Source organism: Sprattus sprattus, assembly GCF_963457725.1.
Source record: "Sprattus sprattus genome assembly, chromosome: 12".
Lineage (NCBI taxonomy): Eukaryota > Metazoa > Chordata > Actinopteri > Clupeiformes > Clupeidae > Sprattus > Sprattus sprattus.
In genome coordinates this window covers 16,289,454-16,307,944 of record NC_137910.1, presented here as the reverse complement: position 1 = coordinate 16,307,944, position 18,491 = coordinate 16,289,454, and the positions used below count along the sequence as shown (strand labels likewise).

Genomic DNA, 18,491 nt, shown 5'->3' with positions numbered 1-18,491 from the left:
GAGGGTGATGGTAAGGACTTTGTCCTTGTCAGGAGTGTGTATGTTTGTGTGTGAGAGTGTGAGACTATTTGTGTGTGTGTGTGTGTGTGTGTGAGTGTTCAGCTCTTTTCTCGGCTCGTGTTTCCTGCTGTGTCAGGAGGGCCCCACTCCTCCTCTCCCCACTAGTACCTGGACACACACACACACACACACACGCACAGAGGGGTCAGACTCATTTCCAGATCTCACTAATGAGGGCTGGAGGGGTGTGTGTGTGCCCTTCACTAATCCCTGTGCAGCTGCCCAGTTCCTCCTGCAGAAATGTGTGTGTGTTACAAAGAAGTATATGTGTCTGCATGAAAGTATGCACCTGTCTGACTTTGTGTGTGTGATTGTGGTGTCAGTGTGACCTGCTTTAGATGCCCCCCCCTTATCCATGAGCATGGGGGCAAATATGGTCTGAAGGGATAGTTCTGCATGTGTGCAGTTTCTGAGAGATCTATTATTGGTGTGCATGTGGGTCTAAGATCCTGTTATTCTATTGACCAATACATTATTGAGGACACGCACACACACACACACTGAAGGTGTGAGACCAGTCATGAGACTTACAGATTAGTGTGTGTGTGTGTGTGTATGTGTAAAAAAGACAAACAGGACCAGGATGAAATCAGTTATTTTACTCGTCATTCTTTAGAGGCTTAATTGTGAGGGACAACAGTGTGGACAGCACCATATTTTGCATACACACACATACACCAGCATCCAGATGGACCCTCACACGGACGCACGCACACACAACCACACCTCTCCATTCACTCATGTCTCTACGCTGGGGTTTCAGTCTAAACTCCTTGGTGTCTGTGTGTGGGCTTCAGACACCAGAGTGAGGCATCTCAACCAGACATCACAACAAAACCTCTAACATTATCGTCTGTTAAAAAAAACAAATCAAAACAATTACACTACAAAAAAACAATGACACTACTACAGTTCCTAACATCAGTCCTCACGCAGTGGAGCGTGTCGGTGTGTGATCCTGGACAACTTAAAGGGAATCCTCAGACACACACGGCCCAGCTCACACATTGGTCTTTGTTCTACCAGACTCCTAGGTCTGCTTCTGCTGGCACAATAAAACAAAATAACACAGATGGAAAACAATATATTTTTAAATGAAAAAGATTAAAGTCTCCTGGGCAACTGTAGGACGTGTTATGTAAACTGTAAGTGTTGAGTCTTCTGAGTTCATAACTAAAATTAAAATTTCAAAAGTAAAAAAATGAAATGCCAAAATGTTTCTCCATTGGACGGAGGAGGAGGAGGAGGAGGAGGAGGAAGAAGAAGAAGAAGAAGAAGAGGGCTGAGGCACAGGAGTCTGAAAGTGGGGAGAGAAAAAAGAAATGAGGAGAGAGAAGGAGAGATAGGGTGAAGGAGACAGAAAGAGAGGGAGAGAGAGATAGGGTGAAAGGGAGGGAGAGATAGTATGAAGAAGAAAGAGAGGGAGGGAGAGATAGTGTGAAGGAGAAAGAGAGGGAGGGAGAGATAGGGTGAAGAAGAAAGAGAGGGAGAGATAAGGTGAAGGAGAAGAAATGGAAGTGGGAAGAGGGAGAAGAGGGAGGATAAAGTGGAGGAAGTCAGAGAGAAAAAAAATAAAGGGAGGGAGAAAGAGAGGGAGAGGAGTGGGGGATGTTGGAGAAGGCAATGTTGGAGGAGGGCATCTGTTTCCCGGTAGAGCCGCCAGGACGCCATCTTGGCTCTTCTCCACGCGCAACTGAGTGGGGGGTGGGTGTGGTCCTGTGGTCATGTGATCAGGGGAAGTCGGGCTTCTCAGGGAAGGTGCAGCCAGCGTGGCGAATGATGACGTTAGCGGCGTAGTGGCCCGCAGAAACACACTCCTCCAGAGTCTTCTCCTGAACCAGCTCAGACAGGAAACCTGCAGGACACACACAACGGTCAGATATACACACACACACACTCCTCCAGAGTCTTCTCCTGAACCAGCTCAGAAGGGAAACCTGCAGGACACACACAACGGTCAGATCAACACACACACACACACTCCTCCAGAGTCTTCTCTTGAACCAGCTCAGACAGGAAACCTGCAGGACACACACAACGGTCAGATACACACACACATTAACTGACTAAATCACTCACTCACATAAGCACACACACTTACTCACACACACACACACACACACACACACACACACACACACACACTCACTAAAGGCCTCTACAGTCTTTCCCTGTACCAGCTCAAATGGGAAACATGCGAGACACACACACACACACAAAACATGCACGTGCACAGATAGATACACACATTACACACATGCAACATACATACAGTGTGTGTGTGCGCTTAAACAACAGTAATGAGGATTGAGTTGTAAGGATGTCAGATTTCAAGTCAAACTGTTTTTTAACACATCTGCACATCTGTCAGAAAGCAGCAGTTTGAGATGACAGACCTGCTGGCACACACACTCACACATATGCTCACACACAAACAGGCACACACACACTCACACATATGCTCACACACACACACACACACAAACACAGAAGCAGGTGCTGATTAATAGAGGTGTCATGTATATGAAGGCAAACATATGAAGACGCAGAGAGAGATATGGAGAAAACACACACACACAAAGATTCTTTTAAACAGTGTTGAATGTACATGTGCATCATGCGTGTGTGTGTGTGCTTGTGTATGTGTGTGTGAGAGAGAGAAAGAGGAACCTCGGCTTCCTACCTCCTACAAAAGCGTCCCCGGCCCCGTTAGTGTCGACGATCTTACTCTGCTCAATCTTCAGCACAGGGAACATCTCTACCTTATCCTTACCTGCAAAACACACACACACACACACACACACACACACACACACACACACACACACACACACACACACACACAGGGTTAGAAATCAGAAATCACATATATGGACATCACTGACTTCTTCTATAGTTAGGTATGTAATTGAGGAGTTATGTCATGCATGTAGTTACTTAGCTCAGTACAAACACACATACACTCTCTCCCTTTCTCTGGCACACATATCCGCACATGTAGACACACACATTTCATGTAAAGAGTGTGTTAATGATGTCTATACACACAGACACACACACACACAGACACACATTAGCTCATGTGCGTGTAATAGACACAGGAACACAGACCTGTAGAGCTAAGGGCCCAGAGGCCCACTGAGGTTGGAGAGGAGAGTGTAAGTGCAGTGGAGCGTGGTGTGAGGGTGTGTGTGTGTGTGTGTGTGTGTGTGCGCATGTGTGCTTTTCATATAGTCAAGGTCGATGTCAAATTGTTTAAATGATGCGCCTCACTGAAGCCGGGGATATTTTGTCTTTGAGGTTCTGAGTTGTAGCTGTGACTTCAAATGGTAGCGTGTGTGTCTGTGTGTGTGTGCCTGTGTGTATATGTGTGCCTGTGTGTGTGTGTGTGTGACTTCAAGTGGCATTCTAGTGTTCCAACTTGGACGTGTCTCAACCACGGCATTAAAGGTGCAGCTAGATGCCGTGTTGATGGTCACCCCTCTGGTTTCTGCCTTGGCGGATCGCTGTGTACAAGGACACACTGGGGCGTCATTATGCTGCCTCTGTTAGGGTCACCATCAACAAGTGGCGGCGCCATAATGAAGGGGCTTCCTAACGTGAGAACGGCGGGATCTCTGTGTCAAAGGCTAATCGTGTCGAGGGTCTCTAGCACAAAAGGCGGCAGGGAGACAAAAACCCTGTGCTTTGAAATGTATGAGTCCTCCACCAAGTGCATAATCCAAGAAGGTGAAAAAATAAACAAAAAGACTAATAATATAAATTGAAACCAAAGATATTTACAAACAGCTGTGTATGAACAGCCAGTTTTACAGCTTAGTTTTTGTACTAAATGAACACAGTAGTAAGATGTCAACCTCACGCTTCTGAAGATGATAGAGAAGAGCATACACTAAGCTCACCAAACAAACAAGCACAGAAACGTATTGAAATTACGTGTCAAAGAAATACACATTACACAAGGTAATTGGTATAATTCAAACAGGCCTCCAAAAATGATGATAACAACAATTATAAGTCACATTCATCTTTGAAAACCTAACAACTTAATTAACTGAATTTGCAAAGGGCGAACCGTCCAAACCATAAAGTTGTCCCGGGACGGGAGCAAATTGAGCTGAGGGATTGCTGGCTTGAGTACACTCACAGAAGCACAAGGAGACACACACACACACACACACACACACACTCACCTAGAAAATCTAAGACACCAAACCTAATTGCTTGTCTATCACACAAAAAAGCCACCAAAGACATTTAAAAGTGTGAAAACACTGAGATTTCCACGAGGCTCAGACTAAATAAATGTGTGTAACTGGGTGTCACTGATATGTCCATGTGTCTAAACCAGCCTGGGTGTAACTGACATGGCCATGTGTCTGAACCAGCCTGGGTGTAACTGGCATGGCCATGACCCCCTGAGGTTGAAGACTGCCAGTTAAACTGGGCTGCTTGGCGACGCTGAGCGCCACTGGTAGCCGGGTGGGCTGCTGAGTTGCTACATCAAGACGCAAGAGGATCGTCTGGAGGCCACGTCTCATAAATGAATGCATTGCGAGATGAGACGCCCGTTGAAACAACAATGAACTCTCAGGAACCTATTTTGTGTGTATGAGTGAGAGAGTGTGTGTGTGTGTGTGTGTGGGCTCCCTCTTGATGAGCAGACGTGTCTTTGATAATAAATCACTAAAAGGGAACAGGAGAATAAAAGCAAATCCATTTGGAGTCAGCTAATTAGCGTGGGAATGAATGTGGCATGCACACACACACACACACACACACACACACACACACACACACACACACACACACAGGGAGCCATCAGCAGCACGCCTCACCTCTTTAAACAATTATCTCAAGGCGCGTGTGTCTGAATTAAGTGACCACTTGCCGCTAGTCAATTATTTTACAACCCTGATAAAAACCGCACTGATTAAGATTCAATTATACTTCCCAGCCTCCCTCAGTCCGCCTCTAGACTCCCTCAGCCTGCACCCAGCCTCCCCAAGTGGCCATGCAGCCTCCCTCAGTCTGCACCCAGCCTCCCTCAGTTGTCACGCAGTCTCCTCCTCCTCTCAGTGCATCCCGCATGGCACTGTACAGGGCTCACACCCATTTTCAGCCACAACCTTTGACCTTTGACCAATGACCTTCAACTACATTTCCATGACAAGTGTAATATGGGAGTGGTCTCTCAGTGCATCACATGTAGCAGCATAATATGGATCTGATCCATCTCGTCCTAGATTAGGACTGGCCCGGTCTCGTGTCCTAGATTAGGACTGGCCCGGTCTCATGTGTGCTAGATTAGGACTGGCCCGGTCTCATGTGTGCTAGATTAGGACTGGCCCGGTCTCATGTGTGCTAGATTAGGACTGGCCAGGTCTCATGTGTCCTAGATTAGGACTGGCCTGGTTTCATGTGTCCTATATTAGGACTGGCCTGGTCTCGTGTGCTAGATTACGACTTGCCCGGTCTCATGTGTCCTAGATTAGGACTGGCCCGTTCTCTTGTGCTAGATTAGGACTGGCCCGGTCTCATGTGTCCTAGATTAGGACTGGCCCGGTCTCGTGTGCTAGATTAGGACTGGCCCGGTCTCATGTGTCCTAGATTAGGACTGGCCCGGTCTTGTGTGCTAGATTAGGACTGGCCCGGTTTTATGTGTCCTAGATTAGGACTGGCCCGGCCTCATGTGTCCTAGATTAGGACTGGCCCGGTCTTGTGTGCTAGATTAGGACTGGCCCGGTCTCATGTGTCCTAGATTAGGACTGGCCCGGTCTCATGTGTCCTAGATTAGGACTGGCCCGGTCTTATGTGTCCTAGATAAGGACTGGCCCGGTCTCGTGTGCTACACTCTAAAGCAACGTGTTGATTGACTAGAATTGTTCTTGGCTCGGTTCAAGACACTATGTTTGTTTCCCATTTACAGAGACAGGACTATGCTTGAACACTGGATTGTATATATCTTTTTTGAGTACACACAGAACGGACATCTAGACGACTGTAAAGAGCAATTTGCCAATAAGTTTGAAGGAACCGTGTGGAATTGTGAACTGCACCTTTACGGCAACCCCTGGACAGAGAACTGTCCAGAGAGCCCCAGCTATGTACTGGTGAGGCTCAAGCATGCTGGGACATGCCCATGCTGTCCTGGAGGTCTGAGTCATCATGGAACAACATTCAACAAGGCACGCACACACACGCACGCACCCTGGCACGCACGCACCCTCTCTCTCTCACACACACACACACACAGACACAGACACAGACAGTCAGGCTCAACAGAACTAGGGCTAAAGAGAAGAGAAGGCAGAGGATGAGAGAGAGAATCCAGGGAGACCAGGCACAAATGATAAAAACACTGACCATCTGAGACGGCCACGTCTAAAGCCAAACTACACTGCCATAAAAAAAACTAGCTGGTCATGCTAAACATTACTCTGGCATACAGACCTTACAGCTGTAGCACTCTCCCTCTCATTAGAGTAGAACCGGAGACGTCTGGGAACCTGAGCGGGGCTATTCTAAGAGACAGAACCCCCAGGAAGAGCTGCTTATCTGATAGGGAGTCTGGTTTCTCTAAATGAGCCTGCTTTAGCTGTCTCATGCCTACACAAAAAGAGTGTGTCACTTGTCTGATGTTTACAGAGGATAGCCAGATCATTCTGCCAACTGTCTGTGGTCTATAGAGCAGTGATATAACTGTCTGTGGTCTATAGAGCAGTGATATAACTGTCTGTGGTCTATAGAGCAGTGATATAACTCTCTGTGGTCTATAGAGCAGTGATATAACTGTCTGTGGTCTATAGAGCAGTGATATAACTGTCTGTGGTCTATAGAGCAGTGATATAACTCTCTGTGGTCTATAGAGCAGTGATATAACTGTCTGTGGTCTATAGAGCAGTGATATAACTCTCTGTGGTCTATAGAGCAGTGATATAACTGTCTGTGTTCTATAGAGCAGTAATATAACTGTATATGGTCTATAGAGCAGTGATATAACTCTCTGTGGTCTATAGAGCAGTGATATAACTGTCTGTGTTCTATAAAGCAGTAATATAACTGTATATGGTCTATAGAGCAGTGATATAACTGTATATGGTCTATAGAGCAGTGATATAACTGTCTATGGTCTATAAAGCAGTAATATAACTGTATATGGTCTATAGAGCAGTGATATAACTGTCTATGGTCTATAGAGCAGTGATATAACTGTCTGTGGTCTAGGGTCTATAGAGCAGTGATATAACTGTATGTGGTCTATAGAACAGTTTACAATATATAGCCACTTCTAATCGAGAGTATGTTGCAAATGGCACTGGCACTGTCAGGCCCTTGGTCTTCTGGTTGTGGTAAGAGAAAGGTAGATGCAGAGGAGTAACTGCACTAATTGGGTGCAACAGCGACAGGCTCAAGGGGCTTCCCCACAACTGTGCGAAGACCTGGAGATAAATCAAACATCTGATTTTAAACATTTTGCTGAACAATCAATCAGTGATTTCTCTCACCGATGGGCTCCACCACTGATTAAACATCAGCCTAAAAGCCGCCGACAGGGTCTGACTAGTGCCAACGGTATGGGACACACCACAAAAACCTGGTGTGTCAGGGGCTTTAGCTCTCCGAAGTACAGTATATAACATCATTGTGTTAGTTGTTTGAAGTGTATAACATCATTGTGTTCGCTCTCTGAAGTCTATAACATTAGGTTTCGCTGTTTGAAGTCTATAACATCATTGTGTTAGCTGTTTGAAGTCTATAACATCATTGTGTTCGCTGTTTGAAGTCTATAACATCATTGTGTTCGCTGTTTGCAGTCTACAGTATAACATCATTGTATTCACTGTTTGAAGTCTATAACATCATTGTGTTCGCTGTTTGAAGTCTATAACATTATTGTGTTCGCTGTTTGAAGTCTATACCATCATTGTGTTCGCTGTTTGAAGTCTATACCATCGTTGTGTTCGCTGTTTGAAGTCTATAACAATGTGTTCGCAGTCTGAAGTTTATAACATTGTGTTCACGGTTTGAAGTCTATAATATTGTGTTCACTCTTTGAAGTCTATACCATCATTGTGTTCGCTGTTTGAAGTCTATAATATTGTGTTCACTCTTTGAAGTCTATAATATTGTATTAGCTGTCAGGCCTTCCTCAGCGGAGTAAATTGATGTGTGTGTCTCCATCTTACACAGGCCTAACAGCCTGATGTCCATGTATCCTGTCTGGAGTCTAATGGTGTGTGTTCATTGTGGGTGGTTCCCATAACCTTCCATTGTCTCCAACAAGCTACCCCAATTGTTATGGTAATGTAGACTGTGTGTTTGTGTGTGTGTGTGTGTGTGTGCATAGGTGGATGTGTATATGTATGCAGTATCATAGTCAAAGGATGACAGTGGGAGTTTGTGTGAAAGAGTGTATAATTATGCACGAATGTGTGTGTGTGTGTGTGTGTGTGTGTGTGTGTGTGTGTGTGTGTGAGTGTGTGTGTTCCTGAGAGTGACATGTTAGTTGGTACACCTCTCCTTTCCGAAACCCAAGCACCAGACACTAGACACCTGGAAAGAGAACGGGCAAATCACAGAAGACTGTGGGGAGCACTGACAAATTAGGTAGAGGCCCGGGGATTAATCTGACCAATCATTCATTCTGGCGTCTGACTAAAGGCGGGTTTCGTGTCCTCTCTTCTCATTTGACCTTGTTGCCACAGAACATGCCATAGACAAAAAAGGCCAGTGCAGTTAACATCACATTTACCCCCGTGCCATTTTTACCCCCCTCCCCTCCTGCCATTTAAAGACGCTGGCATTGAATGGCGCTCGGAGCTCCCCCTGCGTGCGGCCCCTGTGGGCACAGGTGCTGCATGGCATTTTAATGGGCACTCGCTCCCTCACTGCCTGCTCCTGCGGACAAACACTGGCACCCCCCGCCCTTTGTGTTCCTGTGCCAGGTGCTGCTGCCACTGATGCCATCCCTGATACTGGCACTGACTGCACAGGAGACGCATACACGCACACACGCAAGCACTTTTACACACACACACACACACACACACACACACACACACACACACACACACACACACACACACACTGTTGGTGTATTATAACTTCCCTGTCCTGGTGCTGTTCCAAGGTGTTTAAACAGGCAATGCCATACCCCACTGAAGACTCAGCTCTTATCCAGGAGAGAGGGACAGAGTGGCCAGAAGGGAGAGAGGGAGGGAAGGAGGGCCAAGTTGTGTGTGTGTGTGTCTGTTGGAGAGAGAGGGAGGGGGTGGTTGTGTGTGTGTTTGAGAGAAACAAAGAGAGTGGCAGAGGGTGAAGTTGTGTGTATGAGAGAGAGAAAGGAGGATAGAGAGAAAAAGGGGGATAGAGAGAGATGGTATGTGTGTGTGTGTGTGTGAGGGAGAGGAGAGAGTGTGTTTGTACGAGAGAGAGAGGGAGGGTATGTGTTTGTGTGTGTGTATGTGTGTCTGTGTGTGTATGAGGGGGAGGGTATGTACATGTGTGTGTGTGTGTGTGTGTGTGTGTGTGTGGGTGTGTCTGTGTGAGGGGGAGGGTATGTGTGTGTGTGTGTGTGTGTGTGTGTGTTCACTACACTGTTAAGAAGACCCCTCATTATGCCGCCTTCACTTGTTTACATCGAACCAAACAGAACCGTCATACGACCGCCACAGTGTCTGCTTTAGAACCGACATAAGACCGCCACAGTGTCTGCTCTAGAACAGACATAAGACCGCCAGTGTCTGCTCTAGAACAGACATAAGACCGCCACAGTATCTGCTCTAGAACAGACATAAGACCGCCACAGTGTCTGCTCTAGAACAGACATAAGACCGCCACAGTGTCTGCTCTAGAACCGACATAAGACCGCCACAGTGTCTGCTCTAGAACAGACATAAGACCGCCACAGTGTCTGCTCTAGAACAGACATAAGACCGCCACAGTGTCTGCTCTAGAACAGACATAAGACCGCCAGTGTCTGCTCTAGAACAGACATAAGACCGCCACAGTATCTGCTCTAGAACAGACATAAGACCGCCACAGTGTCTGCTCTAGAACAGACATAAGACCGCCACAGTGTCTGCTCTAGAACCGACATAAGACCGCCACAGTGTCTGCTCTAGAACAGACATAAGACCGCCACAGTGTCTGCTCTAGAACAGACATAAGACCGCCACAGTGTCTGCTCTAGAACAGACATAAGACCGCCAGTGTCTGCTCTAGAACAGACATAAGACCGCCACAGTATCTGCTCTAGAACAGACATAAGACCGCCACAGTGTCTGCTCTAGAACAGACATAAGACCGCCACAGTGTCTGCTCTAGAACCGACATAAGACCGCAAAAGCGTCACATACTATCTGGAGACCAGTTGCAACTTGGACATGAAAGAAAATGACACTAGAATGACACTTGGAGTTGGAGTTCAGCTTCAGTTTGCTGTGTGTGTGCTGTGTGTGTGTGTGTGTGTGTGTGTGTGTCTGTGTGAGTGTATCACTCTTCAGTGTGCTGCATCAACTTCACATCGTTTTGAATATGGCGATGACCCTAACCAACTTATCAAAGGTTGAAAATCATTTTAAATGTGTGAGAAGATGCATGAAGAAGTAGTGTGCCAACATTAACAAGAAAGAAGCAGTAGATAATGATTGACAGTTTACAATAGTTGTGTTTACATTTGGCTCAAACGCATTCAAGTCGGAGTTTGGAAATATCTTCATCGGATGTTGTCTCGAAAGCATCATAACATCGGCGTCTGAAATAAACAATGACAGGTGGACTCTGTGTCGCGGGGCCTTGAAAGCCGTGCATACTTTTAGCAATGCTCAGACTCAGCAGAGCTGTGCATCATGGACATAATAATGTTCATCACATCAGATTTGTGTGTTCTAAGGACACAGTAGTCTCAGGCTTCGTTGTGGCTAACTGCTTGGCTGTTTTGGTTAGCTGCTAGGCGGTTGTGGTTAGCGGCTAGGCGGTTGTGGTTAGCTCTTAAGCGGTTGTGGTTAGCTTCTTGACTGTTTTGGTCAAGGGGGTGCAACGGCGGACTCTTGAGCGTCCGCACAGGAGGCCATTTTAAAGACGGTATAGCTTCCGGGAGGGATCAGTGGTACGTTAAGTAACGTCAGTGATCTTCACAATCGTTTACACTCTTATCTTGCGGAAATTTTGACGGATTTACAAATGACTTGATTTACAATTGTCATTACCTTGGAAATAATTCTGGATGCTTGAACATGTTGAAATGTGCAGCTTAATTGTGTATCACGGCTATTGTGTATCAGTCATTTTACATCAATTGACGAGGCATAATTGTTCTTTCTTTTCAATATAACTTAAGTTGCACATAATAAAACTGAAGTTGCACATGATTTCCAATCGGGTTGGTTTGTTAAACATCTTACATCATGATTTCGACAGGAAATTGCTGACTTTATTGCCAATGAAGATGCCAGAATTTTGTGCAGCCTGCTCTATTGAACGCTCCCTTGAAACGAGACCTATCTGTTTTGTTCAATGTTATTTTCATATGAAAATCCATGTTTATAATTCTTCAAGTATGTAGTGCCATAGTAATATCTTACGTTTATAACAAACCAACCCGTTTGAAAATTGGTTGAAAATTGAGCAAGTTCTGATTATTTAAAAAGTACCACTACCAACACAATGTTAAGGGGGAGTGAGCTATACCGTCCTCAAAATGGCCGAAATGTGCGGACATTCGACTCAGTCGGCCAGAAACGCAGACAGGATATCTAGCCTTTATATAGATATCTATGGTTTTGGTTAGCGGCTAGGCGGTTGTGGTTAGCTCCTAAGTGGTTGTGGTTACCTCCTAGGTGGTTGTGGTTAGCGGCTAGGTGTTTGGGGTTAGCTCCTAGGTGGTTGTGGTTAGCTGCTAGGCGGTTGTGGTTAGCTCCTAGGCAGTTGTGGTTAGCTCCTAGGCGTTTGTGGTTAGCGGCTAAGCTCCGTCATCCTGTCATGCCTACTCTCCCTTTTACAATGACGTCCATCCTGTGACTACCTCCACTGCCGCATTAAAGGCAGAACAACAATAACCCCCCCATTCCGTGTTAGAGCCTTTGGTACAGAGCGGCGAACGGCAGGAACTTTGTTAACCTTTTACTCTTATCAGCCTATTTGATCTGTGTGTGTGAGGGTATGTTTGTAAATGTGTGTGTGACTGAATGTGTGTGTTTAACAATGTGTATGTTTTAGTGTGTGTGTGTGTGTTTGACCCTCTTGTCCTCCACTTTGATTAAAAATGTCAGGCATACGGGTATGGGGAGGGGCTGGTGTGTGTGTGTGTGTGTGTGTGTGTGTGTGTGTGTGTGTGTGTGTGTGTGTGTGTGTGTGTGTGTGTGTGTGTGTGTGAGTGAGTGAGTGAGTGAGTGAGTGAGTGAGTGTCTGTACGTTCACTAGTGTCACCACTGACACTATGATTTCAGATCAAAGCAAGTAGACGACGCGAGAAACAGAAGCCAAGCATGTGACTGGTGTTAACGAGGAGGTATCCACACACACACACACACACACACACACACACACACACACACACACACACACACACACACACACAGACACACACACACAGACACACGCAGGTGATACTCACAACTAGGACAAATCAAATTCCGTCGGGATTTACAAGAATGTATTTTTAACCCTGGAGCTGCTGAGATGGTAGTCATGGCATTTAAAGATGTGTCCAGCACACACACACTGTCTGTCTGCACAATCACACACACACACCAGAGATGGGGACTTGAGTCTGCGACTTCAGAGTTGTACACACACTTGAGACTTGAGCTTTGACTTGAGACCGAAAGATTTCGGGCCACAAAAATGCAGCAACTTTACCATGGCGAGTACACCTGCAGCTGTTGTCTTATATGTCATAACGTCCTGCAGCTGTTGTATTATATATCATAACCTATAATAGATTGACACAAGGCAGACGCAAAAATAATTGCTGAATGCATCATTTGCGGTAACAACATCAAGGATGCTGGATCGACCAAATCAAACTTTATTAGGCACATAAAAAAATGCCTATGGATGGTTAGCAAACATGTTTAGCTTAGCATCAGCTACCTTACGTTAGCTTACTACTAACTTTGTAGCTATGAGAGGTTAACTTGATTAGATTGGGGTTGGCTGACTATTTTGAGAAGATGAGTAAGTGTGTGCAATGCACATGGACGGCTCTGTAATGAATGCAGGGAACCTACCTCTAAATGAGACCATGTCAAATGTTTAAAGGTTTTAATGCTATACTATTCTGCCAATAACGTCTGTCTCACTCCACACACACACACACACACACACACACACACACACACACACACACACACACACACACACACACACACACACACACACACACACACACACACACACAGTGATCTGTCCATTGAAGTGCTCCATGGAAGCAGCTTATGAGTATTAGCGGCCTGTGAGGCTTTAAAATGAGTCCTTTTATTTGATAATTCTGGGATAAAAAGACCGTTTCCTTTTGAGAAGAAGCAGCAGCCAGGGAATGAAAGGCCTTTCAGTGGGATAATGGATTGTGAGAAAGAGAGAGAAAAAGAGAGAGAGTGTGGGAGGGAGAAAGAGTGAGTGAGCGAATGAGAGAGAGGAGCGTTTTAAACCTATAATCTGCCCAAATGAACTAATTTACCCATTCATCCCATTGCTTCGTGTACTGAATGAGAATAACAATGTTACCAGTTACTCAGCCTAGTCAGTTACAATACATATGAGCCCCACCTAGCCTTACAAATCCACACACACACTTTATCCTATGTATATAGATCCTCTTGTGTGTGTGTGTGTGTGTCTAAACAGTGCATCCAGAAGGTATTTTCACATTTTTTTATGATATGTTGCAGCCTCATACTAAAATGGTATACATGCTCACTTTGTCCCTCATTAATCTCCACTCAATTCCCAATAATGAGGAGTTTTGACATTTTTGCTAATTGAATAAAAAGGAGAAACTGAAACATCACACTGATTCACACCCTCTGCTACGACACTCGACATTTAGCTCAGGTGCCTCTGTCTTGATCATCTATGCTTCCACACCATACACAGAGGGAGGGAGGGAGGGAGGGAGGGAGGGAGAAAGAAGATTGGAGAGGGAAAGAAAAGGAGAGATAGAGGGAGAGATGAGGAGAGGGAAAGAGAGAGAAAAAGAGGGAAGAGTGGAGAGGGAAAGAGAAGGAGAGATAGAGGGAGAGATGAGGAGAGGGAAAGAGAAAGAGAGGGAAGAGTGGAGAGGGAAAGAGAGGGGGAGAGAGAAGGAGAGGGAAAGAAAGAGAGAAAGAGAGGGAGGGAGAGAGGAAGTGAGAGAAAGAGGGAGAAAGAGAGAGAAGAGTGGAGAGGGAAAGAGAGGGAGATATAGAGGGAGAGAAGGGGAGGGAAAGAGAGGGGATGAAAGAGCGAGAAAGAGAGAGGGAGGAAGAGAGAGACAGAGGGAGGGAGGGAGAGAGAAGAGAGGGAGGGAGAGAGAAGAGAGGGAGGGAGAGAGAAGAGTGGAGAGGGAGAGAGGAAGGGAGGGAGAGAGAGAGGGAGGGAGAGAGAGAGAAGAGAGAAGAGGAGGGAGGAAAAGAAAACAGAGGGAGAGAGTCCTGCAGGAAGAAGTGGAAGAGCAAAGTTTATTTATAAGAGCACAGGGCTTGTAAGGACAGGCGCATGGTGTGTGTGTGTGTGTGTGTGTGTCTCTCGGAGGGACATCGCTACAGAAAGCTGACTGACAGGACAAACAGACTCAAGGACAAAGCCAGACACATACACTCAAGACACACACACACACACACACACACACACATCCCGTTGACAGACACTCTCTCATAAAGATGCAGAGTTACGCTCCACCATCTCTACAGTGATGCTATTCTGTCTCTGTGTGGGAGGTGGGAGTTGTATGTGTGTGTGTGTGTGTGTGTGTGAGTATAATGAGTAAAACTGCTCACACACAAACACACACACACACAGCTGAACATTCTAATACTCAAACTCTCTGAGGCAAAACATTGTCTTCCTCTCTCTCACACACACACATGCAAATAAGCGTATTGTTCATTGGCACTCCTCCACCTCTTCGTAAGACAGGTAGACATAGAAATGTGGTGTGTGTGTGTTTGATTTTGAGTGTGAGGGTGTGTGTGTGTGTCTGTGTGAGTGTTTGGTGTATGTGTGTGTTTGAGTGTGAGGGTGTGTGTGAGAGTGTATGTACTGTATATGTTTGTGTGACTGTGTGTCTATGTGTGAGTGTGTGTGTGTGTGTGTGTGATTGATTGTGAGGGTGTGGGTGTGTCAGCAGGTGTTGCTTCATTAAAGCCTCCCCCATTTAGAAGCACTCATGAAACTAATTACGGCTCAGAGACAGAATGAGAGAGAGAGAGAGAGAGAGGGAGAGAGAGAGAGTGAGTGAGTAAGAGAGCGTGAGTGAGTGAGGGGAGGGGGGGTGTTTAGAAATCCCAGTACATCGCCAGTAAGAACAACCCTGGTTATGGCAGCTTTGCCATAAATCTGCACTACAACGCCAGCTCTGACTCTCTGAGAGAAAGAGAGTGGCAGTGGCCTGAAGTAGAGAGAGAGGGAGAAAAAAAGAAAGAAAGGGGGAGGAGTAGAAAACTAAAAGGAGCAAAGAAGCCCCTGCATGACTGTGTGTGTGTGTGTGTGTGTGTGTGTGTGTGTGTGTGTGCAAGTCTGTGTATCTGTATAGATGGTGCAGTCCGCGATTCTAATCGGATTCTAATTTTTGTTAAATCCAGAGAATAGCTCTTCACGGTCCTCCAGCTGTCCATTTAGTTTGTGTTTGTGCTCAAAAAGGTGTCGGTCCTCAACAAGAAACAAACAGAGTGCCTCGGATCGAGCCTAAACTATCTACAGGGAGCCCTGGGAGTGCGGAAGGCAGAGGCGTAATATTATTATATTATTTTTAAAGATTTACGTTTGGGCTTTTAGCCTTTAATCAGACAGGATAGTGAAGGTAGACAGGAAATGAGCTGGAGAGAAGAGGTGGGGAGTGGGATTGGGAAATGACTGCGGGTCGGATTCGAACCCGGGTCCCCGTGGGTGTTTAGAGCCATACATGGCCGGGGATGCTGCTTGGGCCACAGCTCCCCCCTCAGAGGCGTGATATGTACACGTGTCAATAAACTTTAGCAAGAATCACCAACTCCACTGTTAAGCTCACAGTACTTAATCGAGGGGTCTTCTATCAGAGCGGACAGAAGAAGGATGGGTGTGTGTGTGTGTGTGTGTTAATCCAACACCCAGCAGGTTAAAGGTCAACATAGCTGAGCTGAGATGGGTGTGGCTGGTAAGCAGAGGCCTGAAGGGAAGATAAAGCAGAACTGCCAGAGTAAAGGCGCACACACACACACACACACACACACACACACACACCTCAAAGAGACAGCTCAGAGAGCGACAGCTCAGAGAGACAGTCTGGACTCCACTGGACCCACGGTCTGCACACATACGAACGGACAGATGGACAGGCACACACACACACACACACACACACACACACACACAGATGGACAGGCCCAGTGGCAGACTGAAGGAGATCCATCCCATAATAAAAGCCAGACTCGGAGCGCATCCGGGCCTGATCCAAGCCACATCCGTCATCTGCTAACCGGACCAAACTATTCCTCAAATCCCACTATTGTTAGAGGAAAGTAGCAGGTGCACACACACACACACACACACACACACACACACACACACACACACACACACACACACACACGCACACACACACACACACACACAAACAATTATTTTACACACACACACAAACCCCAAGACTATCTCACAGGCACACTCACACACACACACATTCTCTCTTTCTCTTTGCTCTCTCTCTCTTTCTCAAAAACACACACACCCACACCCACACACACACACACACACAGAGCTGCAGACCCTGCTGGTTTAATCAGCTACAACTGTGATGCTTTTCTCCACCATTCACTCACACTTCCCACCCGACCCCCACCACACAGTTACCATAGCGATGTCTCCGACGGCAACAGCCCCTCCGATTCAAATTCCGCATCAAAGAGATAGGAGGTCACCACCAAGGGTGAATTCATTTCACAGAGAGTGTGAGAGTGCTTGTGTGTGTGTGTGTATGTGAGTGAGAGAGGGGGGGGGGGGGGGGGGGGGGGGACTAAAGGAGAGGGAGGAGGGAAAGAGACGTGCCAGCAGAGAAGGAGAGGTAAAGTGTGTTTTTCCCTCATCAGGGTTTTCAGTAATACACACAGAGGATATCTATCAGCCGTGTGTGTGTGTGTGTGTGTGTGTGTGTGTGTGAATGGCTCTACCATGAGGATGAAGTGAGGTACGGCTCTACCAGGGTTCTGGCGTTTACAGGTGAGGGAATGCCCTTAGAGCCATAACTCCACACACACACACACACACAGTTATAGGCAAAGTGTGTGGGGGCATACTTTTGGCCATGACCGTGACATACACAACACGTATGTGTGTATGTATCGGTGTGTGTGTGTGTGTGTGTGTGTGTGTGTGTGTGTGTGTGTGTGTGTGTATGGTTATGGCTCTAAGGGCATCAAAGCTGAGGTGTGGGTGTGTGTGAGTGCCTCTTACCCTTGGCCAGGACGGTGCCCTCCTTGCCCTGTGTGAACACCACGATGCGCTGCCTCTTCTTGTTGACTTTGGACAGAGCCTGGGCCTTCTGGGCGATCTCCTCAATGTCTTCAGTCTGTACACACATGGAGCACACACACATGGATGTCTAAGAGAGTCCTGACAATGGTGTGTGTGTGTGTGTGTGTGTGTTTGGGGGGGGGGGGGGGGGGGGGGGAAGAGATAGAAAGAGAGGGAGGGAGCGAGAGAGAGAGAAAGAAAAGGAGAGAATGAGAGGGAGAGTGACACACACACACACACTCACAAAGAGACAGGAACAAAAATAAACTACAAAATGATGAGGCCCCTGCCTAAAAGAGTGCTTGATTAAAAGGGGTACAGAAGTGTGTGTGCGTGTGTGTATGAGTATGTGTCTGCGTGCGTGTGTGTGTGTGTGTGTATGTGTGTGTGTGTGTGTGTGTGTGTGTGTGTGTGTGTGTGTGTGTGTGTGTGTGTGTGTGTTGAGGAGGAGGAGGAGGCAGGGTGAGATCATCTGCATCTCCTAATCCTAACACCTCCCAGCTGGCCTGAACAGAAGGTGTGTGTGTGTGTGTGTGTGTGTGTGTGCACATGAGGTTGTGTGTGTGCATGTTTGGTGTGTGTGTGTGTGTGTGTGTGTACATGAAGTTGTGGCCAGTAGCCAGACTCAGCTGTTGTCTAGGTGATCTATCCTCCACTCCTCTGTTCCTCTCCATCCCTTCTTTCTCTCTTCTTGCCAACTTTGCCTCTCTACACTCCTCCCCATATCTCTGTCCACCTCT

The 18,491-nt window shown here is 46.6% G+C and overlaps 1 protein-coding gene across 3 annotated transcripts in view; it reads right to left on the bottom strand.

Moving 5' to 3' along the window:
- Positions 1 to 684: 684 nt before the first annotated feature.
- The window catches only part of adka (adenosine kinase a), a gene marked incomplete at its 5' end in the record, with an annotated part of 83,675 nt that continues 65,868 nt past the window's right edge, over positions 685 to 18,491 (bottom strand). For 2 of the 3 annotated variants that reach the window (XM_080848401.1, XM_080848403.1), the window contains 3 exons: positions 685 to 1,915; positions 2,744 to 2,833; positions 17,692 to 17,806. In XM_080848401.1, coding sequence (XP_080704527.1) covers positions 1,791 to 1,915; positions 2,744 to 2,833; positions 17,692 to 17,806 — 330 coding nt within the window. In that variant the 3' untranslated portion in view covers positions 685 to 1,790. The other variant, XM_080848402.1, reaches the window with a different exon arrangement.